Source organism: Anoplopoma fimbria, chromosome 20 (assembly GCF_027596085.1).
Source record: "Anoplopoma fimbria isolate UVic2021 breed Golden Eagle Sablefish chromosome 20, Afim_UVic_2022, whole genome shotgun sequence".
Classification (NCBI taxonomy): domain Eukaryota; kingdom Metazoa; phylum Chordata; class Actinopteri; order Perciformes; family Anoplopomatidae; genus Anoplopoma; species Anoplopoma fimbria.
The window spans coordinates 18,525,434-18,541,162 of NC_072468.1; the positions used below are offsets into that span (position 1 = coordinate 18,525,434).

General features: G+C 40.7%; 1 protein-coding gene across 2 annotated transcripts; it reads left to right on the plus strand.

Moving 5' to 3' along the window:
• Window positions 1–247: 247 nt before the first annotated feature.
• Window positions 248–15,003, plus strand: gsk3ab (glycogen synthase kinase 3 alpha b). 2 transcript variants are annotated; one of them, XM_054621641.1, is made up of 11 exons: window positions 248–302; window positions 417–602; window positions 6,345–6,532; window positions 6,773–6,856; window positions 7,739–7,849; window positions 9,903–10,033; window positions 10,315–10,519; window positions 10,884–10,979; window positions 11,482–11,668; window positions 11,790–11,867; window positions 12,133–15,003. In XM_054621641.1, exons 2-11 carry the CDS (start codon window positions 428–430, stop codon window positions 12,198–12,200), a joined length of 1,323 nt encoding a protein of 440 aa, XP_054477616.1. In that variant the 5' UTR covers window positions 248–302; window positions 417–427; the 3' UTR covers window positions 12,201–15,003. The 2 variants fall into 2 exon arrangements, with proteins under 2 accessions (XP_054477616.1, XP_054477615.1); XM_054621640.1 differs by having other exon boundaries at window positions 248–602.
• Window positions 15,004–15,729: the final 726 nt, after the last annotated feature.

The window sequence follows — 15,729 nt, forward strand, 5'->3', positions numbered from 1 at the left end:
TTCCCCAAACGGTTACAGTCATGAATGCATTTATTCTAACACACACAGTTACACTTTGTAGTTTAAAAAAAAAAAAAAAAGTTAAGCGTGTTGGCTTCTTTATTGTTAACCCAATAATATCAGTGAGGTTTAACAAATTACAACTCATATTATCGTAAAATTGAGTTCATATTTCTTGAAAATCCCCAGAGAACTCACTTTCCCAGCAGCCCTTGCGAGCTTTTACGTCGTCGTGCGTCAACCCCCCCCTCCCCGTTCTACAGAGGAAGAAAGGGGGAGACGGGCAGCCTGTACAGAACGCTGTAAGTGTAGTTTATATTTATTTCACATATTAAAACACACACACATAAGAAAGCTTTAAAGCCTCTGCCGGTCTGGCTTTTGTTAACGTCCAACCGACCCTGCCCCGGCTTTAGTTCACGCAAACATGAGCGGCAGCGGGCGGCCCAGGACCAGCTCCTTCGCTGAGCCTCCCGGAGCTCCCGGATCCGCTGCAGCCGGTGCCGGATCAGCAGTAGCCGGTGGAAGCTCGGCAGGAAAAACTGGGGCTTCACAAGCCAGTGGAAGCAGCTCGACGGGCTTTGGGAATCTGAAACTTCCCAGTAAGTATTATTCGACACAGGCACATCATAAGGCCGCTGCACACGTCACCACACGCCTCCCGGGGTGGAGGTTATTTGTAGAGAAGCGTGTCGGAGGAGAGCTTAATGTCGATCATTGTCGCGGAGCTAACCCCAGCTAGCTCCAGTTAGCAGCTGAAGCTAGCTGGGCTGCTAACTGAAGCTAGCTGTGTTTTTCATTAAGGAACCAGAGCCATCAGGTAACATCATCTGGAGCAGCTGAACCAAGCCCCCCTTTTTTTTTTTTTTTTATGTATATATATATATTTCGACTTTACATAACGTTATGTAAATGTAACATGCAACATTACTTAACCATTATTTTTTTGCATTTGTAACCCAAGACTCTAATGCATCCGTCATTAATATCATATGCAGAAGCTAGCTAGCTTGCTAAAGAGTGCTCCAGGGTGAAATGAGCAGGTCTAACTTTTGAGGCCTCGTCCTGGTTCAGTCTGATGTTGCATGGAGAGGACCACACTAGGGTGGCGAGACTGTACGCCTTGTGGTAGCCTAAAGAAATGGACATTATAAGCATTAAAAGTATCCTAGACTACTTAGTTCCAAATGCTTACCAACCAGCATGTGGTGAGCTTATCTTCAATGGATCTAACTACTAACCTGGATGGCTACATCAGTGCATATACGAAAGCACCGGTGCAGGGGTTTAAACATCTGGTCCAGCTCATAAATCCACCTCAGGTCATCTCTAACCAAGAAAGTGAGAAATCTAGCTTAGTACAGTGGGAATGGTTTGGTATTTTTTTTACTTGGCACATTGCTTGTCTAAACACCCTTTTAGGTGGAATACAATTTCTAAATTTCATTTCATTTCTGCACACTTAAGTGGAGGCAATTATTCTTTTAAGTACCCTGTCTTTTACGCTGATGGTTGAACATACTCGCCATCTTTACCGTTTTGAAACCTCTACTGGAAACCCTAGATTTGCCAACAGCAAATTCCCCCCAGTTGGTTTTGCTGATGTGTTGACAAGAACGTGCAGAATGCTCAGGGGTCATGTAGCTATGCAGCGGTAGTAGTTGGCTGAATATCTGTAGGGTTGGACAGAGGTGTGCAGAGCTGACGGAAGAAAATGCACCACAGCTCTTGTGTTAAATGACATTTGAAAGCTGGGGCCTGAGAGGGGAAAAAAATGGTGTCAATAATTTATGATTTGAACAGGAGAAATGTCTACGAAAGAAAATGAATGGAAGTCAAAGATCAAAATTGACTCGTGCTGCGTGTGTAGTAAATCTTTACTAAAGTTAGTGCATGCAGCCAATCAGCAGATCTTCATCAGGTGATTTGGCTCATTCATTTCCACTGCTTTAGAATATAAGCTCACTTCCCCAGTGTTCTGTTTTCATAATGTCTCAGTCTTGGTCATCAGGATATTCTGCATTCTGTGAAAGCATTGTTCTTTTGTCAGAGGTGCTTAGACCCTGCAGAGACAACACAAAAATACTGTTTTAGACTACAGTGGCACTTAATCTGAAAACATCTCTACATTTTGGCCTTTTCACACCCAAAACTAAGCCCTTTTAAAGTGGATCAATATATGCATGGCCAAAACTGATCTTGAGGGAGGATGATGTTTGCCTGCTCAGACATGGTCAGATGCTGTGTAGCAGCAATATTAAAGAAGTCACTATCTGCTACCTATACCCTCACTGGGATTTTTCCAATACTGCCTGTCATACAAGACAGATGTCACTGTTAACTTCTGTTTACTGTTTACTGATTTGATCAATACCTGGGTGCAGAAGTAAAGGAATACATGTTGATTAACAGGTTGCATTAACAAGCCAAGATTTAATCACTACTTAATATTCATTCAATTGTCTGACAACAGAAAGAGAAAAATATGTATACAGAAACAACTTAAGGGTGTATTCAACAAATACCATAAGTCATCATTGAGAGCAAGAGGTGACAAAGACCAGTGGAGACTGACTAACCTTAAACAATCCGTTTGTCTGATCAACGCCTTTAGGGATAATGCCAATCATTGATGTAAAGGGATTAGAACCGGTCAAACAAATGCAAATGAAAAATACTTCTTAGGACTTGGTATCGTTTAAAATGATTTGAAACCAATGGAAATGTATTACCTGAGTGTAAGTAGCAATAACAAAATATTACTTTCTTTAATACCCTATTTTGAAGGATATAAGCCTTTTCCACCCTACAGAGCACCATTTGTCATTTAAATTTAGTTTTTCAATTTCACATAGTTTTACTATTGCTTGATTAAAACATAGTCTAAAAGATTTACATCAGAAATGGTCTTATCAAATATTAAAAGGAGTGTGAATCTTAAGGAGAATTCCCCGCCAGCTTTCATTACTAGACAGCTTTCAATACTCTGTGCAAAGGACACATTAAAGTTTTTACCCCAAAAAGTTGAATACTTGGCCTCATTATGCCTGTTCCACAGTGAGTTCACACATGTGAAATAGGGTTGGATGATTATTTCTGACTTAATATTGTCCAAATGTGGTTTATCATTAATGGCTTAGAGAAACATTGTGTGCAATAGTCTACCTTCTCTTCGCCTACCTTCCTTCACACTCATCACCCAGCAAGTTACATGACGCTCAGTCCTCGTCTCATAGTTGTCTCAGTCCAAAACTCAAAATTTATTGAAAAAAGATGGCTGTATTAATCTCTAACATTCATATGTTTTTATCTAACGAGATATTCTGCTTCAGTCCATATTATGTAATTTAGCCTTTAAAAAAATAAACATTTTCCTTGCGATCAAACAAATGCTTTCTCTTGCGTACTCAAAGGGAGCCCACATCTGTATCACCAGGGCCATCCAGCAGCAATCTAAATTACATTTATACAACCACACTTATACAAAACCACATTTTTTTGGGGTGATGACATCCCAAAATATGACAGCAGAAATTAAAAGCTTCATTTGAGAACCTAAATCAAAGGGGTTCAATCAAATGATTGAAAAAAAGAACACTGGATAGGCCTATAGCCCTATCTATAATGTTAACTACTCTTATGGAGGAAAGAGCAAAGTTTATGGGAGCAGGCATATTGAGATTCAGGGTGTCAGATCCACAGAAAAGAGACGGCAAACTGGCGTAAATGAAGGATTTAAAATTTGCTCGTCACTTGTGCTCCTCTAAAAACATCTCTAAATGCACAGCATGACAATCATGGATATCTCTGGCCTCATGTTGCCTTACTTAAAAATGATCCCAATTCATGCAGTGTGATATAGAATTTCAAATTTTGGAAAAAGAGATCACCATTTTGGATCAGCACCTGGTTTCTCTCGATGCCTAACACATCGGTGCATTGCAAAAGCGCCATCTTGAGTCTGTGTGGCCCAAAACAAGAACATAAACTGGTGTAGTTTTCTGATCAGAAAATATATGCACCATCCAGTTATTCGTTATGTGTATCAAATAAATCAGATTACTGTCGGGTCAATTGAAGCATCCTTTATTGTGCGGGAGGGGACACGTTCAGGCGTATGGATTCAAAGGCAACAATAGCCGTGGAGTGATTTTATCCAAACCACACCCAGTTTAAATCCATCATCACACAACATCACGCAAAGTGCCGTTATCTTTCCTATAAAATGTATAAGATACCTGTTTGTAAGTTATCATGCAATTGCGGATCATTTTCTGAATTTAAAATCGTATTAGAGTTTTACACTTATAAACAAGCTCCAAGCTAATTGCTCATTAGTGTGGGTGTGATGAGAGTCACTCTGCTCAATCCTTTTCTCTTACTCATCAGACTTGCGTTGACGTATCAGAAACCAAAGCGATTCACTGACAGCTGGGCAGAGTGCTCATTTTTGCATTCATTATTCAAGGGACTATCATGCCACAGCTGCTCCATATTTAATGCGCTGTCCTCTGAATTAACGTGTTTTAAATGAGCGTGAAAGTGATGCTAAAAGGAGATAAAGAGGAACATTGTATTGGGGAGCAGGAATAGGAATAGATGATACAGGAATGTGCAGGAACCACACAGTGAGTGATCTTAAAAGCTGAATATTTCCTGCTGACCTGGGGGCGGAGATCAGATCTAGTCCAATCATGTGGACATGCTATCGGCTGCTGTTTATGGTTAACCTTGAAAAAAGTGTGTGCTGGAAAATTTCAAAAATAGCATAGTATACAGTTGTCTTTTGTCACCAAGAATCAATGGGAGAAGGGAAACTAATTTGTAATTTATTAAATTATTAAATTATTTTTATACAGAAAGAGATAGCAGTTGATCAAGCCAAATTACTGTCTCGATTTGTTTGTGAACTTATGGGAGAGACCAAAATGCTTCATTATCTGACTCCATTTTGAGACTTGGAGACCTATTAGAGATCAGGAGGGGTCCTGTTGAGACAGGCGAAGTGAGCAAGCCCAGGAAATGGTAGCACTTCTGGGTGTGCTACTGTCCATGCAATTTTTATCACAGGCTCTGACAAGCCTTTTGGCAATGGGCCTCTTCTCTGCTGCTCTTCCCCTCTCAGTGCCATTGCTCCTGGTGCCGATTTGTCAAATCATTCATGACCCAACACGGGCACAGGCTTTAATCACTGAGCAGCTACTTGACCCTAACTAGAGCTGTCAGTTACTCTTAGTTTTTAAACATCTCATTTCCACAAGGTCAAACATTCTATTTTAAATGATAGTATATGGACCTCAAAATATATATAACTGTTGTATGAACTTCAATACCAACAGAACATCTATAACATGATAATGCAAATTCAAAAAAAAAATGCACTAAATACAACTATGTGCTTAACTAGCTTTTACACAGGGATAACATCAACTCTTTCTTGGGTTATGTGTATTTTATTGGAATGTAGACATTAAGGTAATTAAGATTGCGGAGGTCATGCGCTAGAACTGTGATTAAGGCTGTAATTCCTCATTCAGATTGACACAGACAGAGGTTAAACCTGCAGTCTGCATGGGTCACCACACGTAACTCCACCTGGCTTTGAGACTGTTGTCCTGAATGGGGTTAAAAGGGTTTTGCAGAGGTATGTGCTCCAGGCACTCCTGTTTGGAATCTATATTTAATGTTAATGCACTTTCCCAAAAATGTGCCATATGCGGAGATATTTGGCCAGCTAAACCCAGAAGATGGCTGTGAGGAAAAACTGAAACAAATTTCACCTGTTAATTTGTTTGTTTATTACATGAGTAACATTGTATTTTAGCTATAGCATGTTCGGAATACTGTTGTAGTGATTCATATTTGACAGCTTTCTCATATGAATGAGTCCAATGCGGGTTCAGTAGACCTGCATCATATTTGTGTCTCCAATGGTAAAGGGGTTTGGGCTAGTGTCACTCAGGGGACTAGCAGGAAAGTGCTCTGGGAACTATCAGCAGCTCATTACCAGCCAGTGGAGTGTGTCTGGGGAGCCTCCACATGGGCTACAACCATTTAGAGAAGATGGGAGGGCTTGTTTATGTTTACCTCCTCTGGTTCAGAGACACTGGTTTAAAGGCTGAACTGAAGAGAGTCATGTCTCTGTGTTCCACACATGTCTCAACATCACGTCATCTATGAAAATGATGGCTCTTATTCGTTACAGGATGTTTGTATGTTTTAAAGTTTTCACACGTAAGATATGTATCTTTGTTGTGAAGCCACAGTGAATATTTTAGACAGGTAGAGTTCTGTTCACACAAGTGGATCTTTTTAACAAAGAATATTTGTGCTCTTGTCCACAGGGGACAGTGGCAAGGTGACAACGGTGGTAGCCACACCCGGCCAGGGCCCCGATCGCCCACAGGAAGTGTCCTATACAGACATTAAAGTTATAGGAAATGGCTCCTTTGGGGTGGTCTACCAGGCTCGCCTCATCGACAGCCAGGAGATGGTGGCGATTAAGAAAGTTCTCCAAGACAAGAGGTTTAAGGTATGTTTTCAAAGGCTTACGGTCAAATAATTACACTAAAATTGTAATTTTGCACCTGAAAAGAAGGTTGTGGTGGCTTTTGCAGTATGTAAATTACATAGTTTATTACTTTCTGTGGATAAGATTAGGAGTTTCTTGAGTAATTGTCCGGAATTAAGAACCTTTGCTATGTCATGTCATATTTTTGCACAATTCACAATTTTTGCATTTCCTTTTCCTTTTTTCCTTTCTTCATTGCAGAATAGGGAGCTGCAAATTATGAGGAAATTGGACCACTGCAACATTGTGAGGCTACGCTACTTCTTCTACTCCAGTGGAGAGAAGGTGTGTATGCAATGACTCGACGTTTTTAATGCAGTAGGACTCAAGTTTCTAGATGAAGCACTCTGCCTCCACACCCAGCCAGTCATCAATGATGATTCATAGACATGTTTAAGACAAGTTGATCCTGGCCTTTATTGTACATTAAATTCACACCCTTGAGTCAACATTTAAAGGAGGCAAGTACTTTGCTGAATTGCTCATATTTTCTATTGTGGTTGAGCTTTTGCCCTCGATGTATCTCCATCTGGGAAAACATGAGCTTGGCTTTTGAACTATAAACTGTTCACTGTAGAAACAAAATAAGTGTCCCTGTATTCCTAAAATCAAAATGCAGTGTTGTATGTATCAAAGTTCATGTATCATTGTATTTTAAGTCAGCCATTGTAAAAAAAAGTAGAAAGCCATGTATCCTTTTATATAATGAAAGATTTTATAGTTAATAAATTAAGTATAACAGTGGGGTCACTGAGCCTTAATATCCTCCCTGTATTTGAGTCACAATGTTTACACTCCATTGTACTTTGGCAGTAATTACTTTGGCAGGCTAACTGTGTTTACGCTCATAATTATAGATCAGTTTTATTACTTATAACATTAGCTGTTGTGTCAATGAGCTGCATCAACTGTAAATGTTTATTCAATCCTTGTTTGCAGCAGATATCTGTTTCTAATAAGTGTGAAGCATAAGATGAGCTTGTTGTCCTTCTAAAAGCCATCTTCAATCATAAAGCTAATCATTACAAACAGCTACAATAATTATTATTTGTTTACTTACTCCCCTCCTGTACAACACAACATATTTCATGAGATTGGTTCGTTTTATACTCGTGACATCAGATTTACAGTATCTGACTTCTTTCTTTTTTTTCTTCTCCTTTCCAGAAAGATGAGGTGTATTTGAATCTGGTGCTGGACTACGTCCCCGAGACAGTGTACAGGGTGGCTCGGCATTTCAACAAAGCCAAGACCACCATCCCCATCATCTATGTTAAGGTGGGCACACGTAAAACTATACACACACATACACAGCTGGGTGTGCTCATGGTTATTTCCTGCTTATACCACACGGCTTGACTCGGGTCAGTTATTCAGGGCTTATATTATATTATATGTATAATAAGTGAAAAGTTTCTGTTCTAACCATGAAAGGAAATATACTGTCTGGTCATTCCGACTACATGCAAACAACACTTGCAGATATTATGTTTTCACCCCGGTTTGTTCATCTTTTTAAAAAGCTGAGAACGGAAATGAAGTCAACATTAGCTGGATTCATTTTGGCAGTGATGTGGGATTAATGCATCTGAATTGCATTCCAGCTGTAAATTATAATGCTGCAAGGTTCCCACTTAGTTAGAAGTGGGAACCTCTGACATCCAGACTGCCAAACATGTGCTGCTTTGTAGAAAACACACAGATGACACAAAAATACCGCATTTGTTTGGATGGCAGCTGCTTTACAAGTTGGAGGATTGTTCCTCTTTGGCAGAGATCTGTGCTCTTGGTGCTTTCATGGTTAGAAGTATACTACTGTAAATACTTAATTCTAAAAAGATGAATCTTTAAGTCACAGTGTGCCTCTCTGGCATGGAAAAGCTCTTTCCCTCTCTCTGTAAAATAATAAAAGGGATGAGATTTAGATATTTCATCCTAGTCGTTTCAATTGATTGTTTTTCCACAGATTGCTCACTGTTTAAGGATTATGAAAGCTGAAAAAGGAAAAAGGAAAGATGGTCCCAGGGGAATTAATCTGTTTGCAATACACTTGAGTTCCCTGTTTTTAAAAGGGAGTTCATTTTAGAGTGTTTGTGAGCTCATTGGGTCTCCAGCAGCAGGGAGGACGTTATAGCTGTCTCATGGCCCATTTCCCTTCCTCAGCCTGCTGCTCCCCTGTGGCTCTGAGATGCATACTGAGCTCTCTCTCCTCCGTCACCCCATCGTCCTACAGCGACACACTTCTATCACAGCCCGTCTGGGGGTCTTCTTTTCCTCCCTGTCCCCTGGGTCTTCATGTTTTAGACATGTCTCTCATGGTTTCCCTCTTCATCACTGGTCTCCTCCTCTTCTCTCCCTCTGCCCCCTTTTTCAACATTATCCCTCAGTCGTCGTGTTCTCTGTAATAATTTTGTAATCTGTGGCCAGCCTGCTGTCCCTGCATCATGGGGGTAATAATGACGATAATGGTGACGATGAGTGATTTTGTCATATTAAGATGCTTACCGTCGGACGCATTAAATGGGTGCAGACTTAACTGGGAGAGCATTTATTTTTTTCAAGACCTAGGATGTGTAGACAAATGTCAAATAGGGGTTGGATGAAAATAGTTGCACATCATCAGGGAGGATTTTTCACCCCTGTGTTGTTTTGTTGTAGAAACACGACACTGCAGGCTGCATCAGACACCACACAGCTGCGTCTTTCATCACGCAGCTACCTACACAGTGCACCCAAAAACACAATCGGGGCACATCTTGAAGTGACTGGCACATAATGAGAAAACCTATACACATGCACACACACACACGCGCATAAACCCCTTTCACACAGTCAGATGTCTGAATTAAAACAATGCAATTAATTGGCAGGCTACAGGGCTTGAAACGTTTTAAAACTTTACATTCTGTTTCCTCCTCAACAACAAAAAGTCTTACATTTAATTTCTTTTCACTTTTCACTTTTTACAAAAATATTTTCCCCTGCCTGTTGTAGGCAGTCATTTTAGTGAGAATTTTATTTTGTATCTGATTTTAGGTAGAAGCCAAAACATAATTGAACTTAATGAATCGTTTTCAATTGGTAAAGCAATCCATCATTTTTTGCTTCTTATCCAGGTCCAGGTTGTATTAATTAAATTATTTATTTCATTAGGAATTGTTATATATTTCTGGGATTGTGATAATTCAAGGCCATATCGTCCCTACCAGTTTTCCCGTCATACTTTCATAACTTGAAAAGAGGGACAAGACGTGACCTTGGTGAACTTTGATTTTCATCCCGAAATACCTTGTTTAGCTTTATACTAACCCTCTCTGTCCCCCCCCCTCAGGTGTACATGTATCAGCTGTTCCGCAGTCTGGCTTATATCCATTCCCAGGGCGTGTGTCACAGAGACATCAAGCCCCAGAACCTCCTGGTGGACCCGGAGACGGCCATCCTCAAACTCTGTGACTTTGGCAGGTCAGTACCGGACTCTGCCTCTGGACCTGTTGGTCTGTCTCTATCGTTCTCTCCATTGTTGTTACTGCCTGTGTCTCAGCGTGCATATTAAGTAGGCTGTCTGTTTGTGTAGCCATCTCTCTCTCAGCCTTGACTTTCTCTGTTTTCATCTGTCATATGTTTTTCTTACCTCTCTGCCTGCTCACATGCTGTGGTTTTGTGAAAACAGACACACTGAAACTGCCCTTCCCCATCTGAACTGTCTTCTTTTCCTGCTTCATCTCCCTTTTACCGTCTTCTAGTGCGAAGCAGTTGGTTCGGGGGGAGCCGAATGTGTCCTATATCTGCTCACGGTACTATCGTGCCCCAGAGCTCATCTTTGGTGCCACCGACTACACATCCAACATTGACATCTGGTCGGCCGGCTGCGTGCTGGCCGAGCTGCTGCTGGGCCAGCCCATCTTCCCCGGGGACAGTGGTGTGGACCAGCTAGTAGAGATCATCAAGGTACAGCAGGGATATTACTGAAAGCCAACTGTTTGCACAAGCAGTTAGATGAAAGGAGACATGGTCTAACGTTTGAAATTGAAACTGCTGTCAGTATTGGCCTTAAGCATCAAGAAACTGCTTTGCATTTGTAAGAACTATTGTGAAAGAAACATCAGACTATGTGAGTACTTGTATTTAAATATAGTATTTGAATACATTTTAATACAGCTATTGCGAAATGGAGAACAGTATGTACAGAAGGACAATGTAAGCTGTACACTTAAAATGACAAAGGATATTTGTGTGATCATCCACACTGGCAGTGGACAATGCAGGACAAACCAATGATTGTGATTAATATTTTTATATTTTTGTTTATCAGGTTCTGGGTACACCAACAAGGGAGCAGATCCGAGAGATGAACCCGAACTACACAGAGTTCAAATTCCCTCAGATCAAAGCACACCCTTGGACAAAGGTATGTTCCCACTACTGGAGAGTATTAATCATGGATTGTGGTTATCCAAACACCAGTGTGAAGTTCTAGTGTTTATATCTTTCTGAAACTGCTTTTTTGCCGTTAATAGGATAAGTTAATGCCGTGGGAAAATGATATCAAAATAAGAAACCGTAATTTGAGGATTTATTTATACATATAAAAAGACTTTCTGTTTTGTTTTTTAAATACTGTTGCGTAGTATTTTTTATTGTAGCTTTAAGGTAGAGTTAAAAATCGTGATTTGACCAGTTAATGTATCACAAATCCTCGAACTTTGATACAGTGAAGCTCATGTATCATTTCCCAGTAGTAGTTTCTGTGGTTGCCATGGTCACACGGCGCATTGGAATAGTTGAAACGTCATAAACTCCAGCGGCAAAGAGCTGTGCGTGAGAGCAGCAGCTGTGCTCTCTCCTAGCTGACGTCTGACAGCACCTCAAGTCTCGAATTTACATAAACCTAAATTTCTCTCCTCCGTCAGGTGTTTAAGCCTCGCACCCCACCAGAGGCCATCGCCCTCTGCTCTCGACTGCTGGAATACACGCCGGTGACCAGGCTGTCTCCCCTGGAGGCGTGTGCGCACGCCTTCTTCGATGAGCTGCGTCAGCCCAACACCCGCCTGCCCAGCGGCCGAGAACTGCCGCTCCTCTTCAACTTCAGTCCCGTTGGTCAGTTTATGTCATTCTTTTTTCACCCTGATCTCTTTTGTGTTTCTTGTATTTGACCTCAATGAACTCATAGTATTTTATGTATTATTAAACATTTGGGGGGTTTTTTCTGCTCTCTCAGAGCTGTCTATCCAGCCCCAGTTGAACTCCACACTCATTCCTCCTCACGCTCGTGCACAGACATCGCCTGCCTCACATGGTATGTATCAAAAAATAAAAACAAATCTTACTCGTTTTCATTGGCAGACCATGTTTAGATGGAGTTCTATTTACCAGTTACTTAAATGTTTATTTGGAGGTTTATCTGGCTGTTGAATGGCAGTAGGCCTCTTTCATACCCTTTATGAATATTACCTTAAAGACGTTTATAATCACTTGAAAGGCCGTTAATTATCGCCATTATCTATTATTATTTCTGAGTTTTGCCTGTTTGTGACAAGTGTGCTCCCTCTCTCCCCCTGCAGAGGGCAGTGTGTCAGACAGTACCGCCCAGCCCAGCTCAGCACCTGGATCCATCAACAACAGCACCTGAGCATCCATCTCTCTGTCATCCTTTCTTTTTGTCTTCCCCAATTTTCCTTTTCTCTCCTCTGCCCTTCTCCCTTTCAACCTCCCCCTCTGGCTCCAAACCCTTAAAATAGAAAAAGAAATACTTATACACACCCACATGAACACTCAGCATTGCTATTTTCCCTGATTTTTAACCATTTATCCAATAGAAAGCACTTTCTTTGGCTGCCAGCTTCAGGAAGATGTCGGGGTTGTTTTAAGGATATTTAGGCAGCCACGCTTTGGGCGTAATATAAGCTGCAGTTCTAAGTCCACGCTGGCCCTTTGCTGGCTTGTTCAGAATAAGGAAACTTTACATTTGTTTGGGATGTTTGGGAGATGAGGAGGGCGTTTGTCCATTTTGTATGGATTTTCTGTATTATAATATACAGTTGACTTTTATCCCTTTTTAAGTTCATTTTATTTGCATTAGTGTATTTTATGTGTGGCCGTGGTGCCATTGAATGGGGTCCTGATTGACTGGAGTTGAGAATGAGGGCCGTTTGTAAGGCCCGCCTAATATTGACAATCATCCTTAGTGGGGTCAAAGTTGGAACACTTGAATTGTCCATGTTTGATCGTACAACACACTGTAGAATGTAGAAAAATGGCTTTTCTGTCACTTTCTGCCCTGAACTCTACTTAAGTATTGTCAGTTCACCCGGCCAAAGGGTGAACAAATGTGAATAATTACTTTTAAATCTCCATATTTGAAACCAGACAGAATATATTGGCGGATTTTGGCTCATTTTAGATAAGAGTTGGTTTTAAATTTTATTGCAAATGAGGGCACCACAGCCTGTCTTTACAGTTTCTTTTCAAATATTAGCTCCTCAATTGCCTTTCATGTGAAGTGAGAAGGAGCAGAGTGCACATCTTCAGTTTCCTCAGTATAAGCTCGTGTTTTCTTTGGTTAAGCTGGAAACCAAGCAATTCATGTTAATTCTCTAATGAGTATTGCACATCTCCAAGGGGAGCGGAGAGGGAGCCAAAGGGGGGGCGAGTTATGTGTCATGTCCAGCTGTGAACATAACTCCACACAGAGGGAGCCGTTGGTGTGGGGCTCCAGTTCGGATTCAGAAGCCTCAATGATGTCTCGCATGTCATAAACACAGCTGCCCGGCACTGTAGGGTGAAAGGTCACCTCGTTAATTATGTCACTTTACGGTGTTAAGTCTCATTGGCTTGATTATGTTATAGAATCAGGTGTGATGGGTACAGAGAGACTAGTGGCCGCTCTCACTGCTCACCTGGCTCGTCATTGTCATTTCAGCTACGATACACAGTTATGGTCCGTGCAGGAGGAGGAGGACTCTGAATAAATTTAGTTTGGTTTGTTGTGAGAGAGATCTGTTGAAACCCTCTTCGCCCACTTTCCCAAACAGCCTGCCTGCGATGCTCGTATCATGTTCTTCTTGGCCTGTGGTGGTATTTACTCAGCCTAACAGTCCGCTGTCGGCATGAACCGGTTGTCTTTCTTCCACCACGTAAAACTTGCATGTTCAGCCTGAGTTGACCACACTATATTACTTCCACTAATCTCCGTAATAATCAGACCAGAAATGATGCTCAAATCCCTGAAACCCAACAGCTTTTGGAGCCTCCCCTTCTATTCCCTTCTCGTCCTCCTCCCTCCTCTGCCTTCTGTCTCCCTCTTTCCTCCTCCTTTTTTTTTTTTTTCCCCACTGCTAAACTGTAAATATCAAGTACCTTTTATTTTGTTATTATTGTTATTATATTGTTGTTCTTGTAATTTTTTTTTTTTTCTCTAGTAGACCGGCGCAGCAGCGGCCGGACTGTTTTATCCTCAGTCGCAGTCTGTAAATACGATTTCATTTCAGTCCCTGGTTCAGGAGGGGAAAAACCGAACAAAATGTTTCATTTTTATTCTCTCTCCCTCAATTTCTCTCCTCACGACTTTCCCCTTTCCCACATAAATGTGGGCATAACTGTTTTATTTATTGTATTTAGGGTTTTTTTGGTTTTTGTTTTTTTTAGGGGGAGGGGGGATCATTTATTTTCCACTGGGGTGGTACAAATGAGGGTTTAAAGTTTTTGTTTTTTTTAACCCAAATTTTAGTCCAGCAATGTCACATGCAAAACGATTTCACATCCAAGATACTGTACTGAGATCCAGACGTCGGTGTGTCCTTTCCAATCAGTGGTCATGTTTGTATGCAGGTGGAACTCCAGTTTTCCATTTAACTTCAGTGTGAAAGGAATGTTACAAGCCTCTGGATCTATGGGGTTGTGGTGTGTGTGTGTGTGCGTGTGTGTGTGTGCGTGTGTGTGTGTGTCTGGAGGAAAGGGGAAATAATGAATCTGTCTGTTGACATGTATCATCTCCTGTGTCCGACCGTCTCCTGTTTTCGCTTACCGTAGTGTTGTATGTGTGTGTAACAGGTTCGTCCTGTTAGTACTGTGTGTATGCTTCACAGATACTTGACAAGTTTCTTGAGCACAGCTGCAGGGAATGTATGTGTGTTTGTGTGTGTGCTGGCAGACCATGGACATTATTCTCAGTACTCCTGACTTTTTTCCTTAAATGAAGAACTGACTAAATGTGCTATTTTAATGTTTTTTTTTTTCCATCTTCTGATCTGTCACACTTTGTTTTTAATTTGCTATGGCCCTGCTCTTTTATCACCATTGTCTGAGGGTAAATTGTCATTGTTGGGAACAGAACGGTTGGATAAAGGAGATGATGATGAAGAGGGAGGGATGGAGGGAGAGACACAGTTTTTGTTTGTTGGTATAAATAATTAAACTCATTAATAAAGTGATGAAACTGTTCCTGTCTCTCGTTCATGATTGATTCATAGCTGAATAAGTGAGCCATGTTTACATGAGCACGATAGAGATTTATTGATAACTAACCTTTTTACTTTTTTTTTTTTTTTTTTATACAAAGACAAAGTTTGTGTTAATATGTTGCATAGTCGTAGAATAATGCGTTTAGTCAATTTAACTGCAACCCTTGGTCCCTGTAGTACTCCAGTAGAGATACACTAATATGGAATTTCAGGGCCATGATGATAATTGATTATCAGTTTGTCGTGTCTAATTCAAATAAAATAACCGTGATAATACTATTGCAATTTGAAAAAATGTGATGAGGACAAAAAACGACTAACTAAATTTTCAGGTATTACGTCCGTTCTGATGATCTCAATCTTTGGTTTCTTCAGGACCAGGGCGTTTTTACTAGTAGTGCAAGAGGTTTTAAGACTCTTTACAGAACTAACGTTAAAGTACTTAAACAGCAATGTAATAAAAAAAGTGACAAAAGTAAAACAAAGCACATTGTGATAGAAAATGGGGTTAAAAGGGTCAAAGCAGCTGCTTTTTACCTCCTAGAAGGTTAATCTGGCGGTTGTGCAACAGAATATTCATAGTATATTTTTTTCAGGTGCTCTTTAAGTGTATTTATGAGATAACTGTACTTTGCTTGAGTTTTTCAATTTCATGTTTTTATAGATTTTTTTTACTTCTGCAAATATTGCACCTTTACT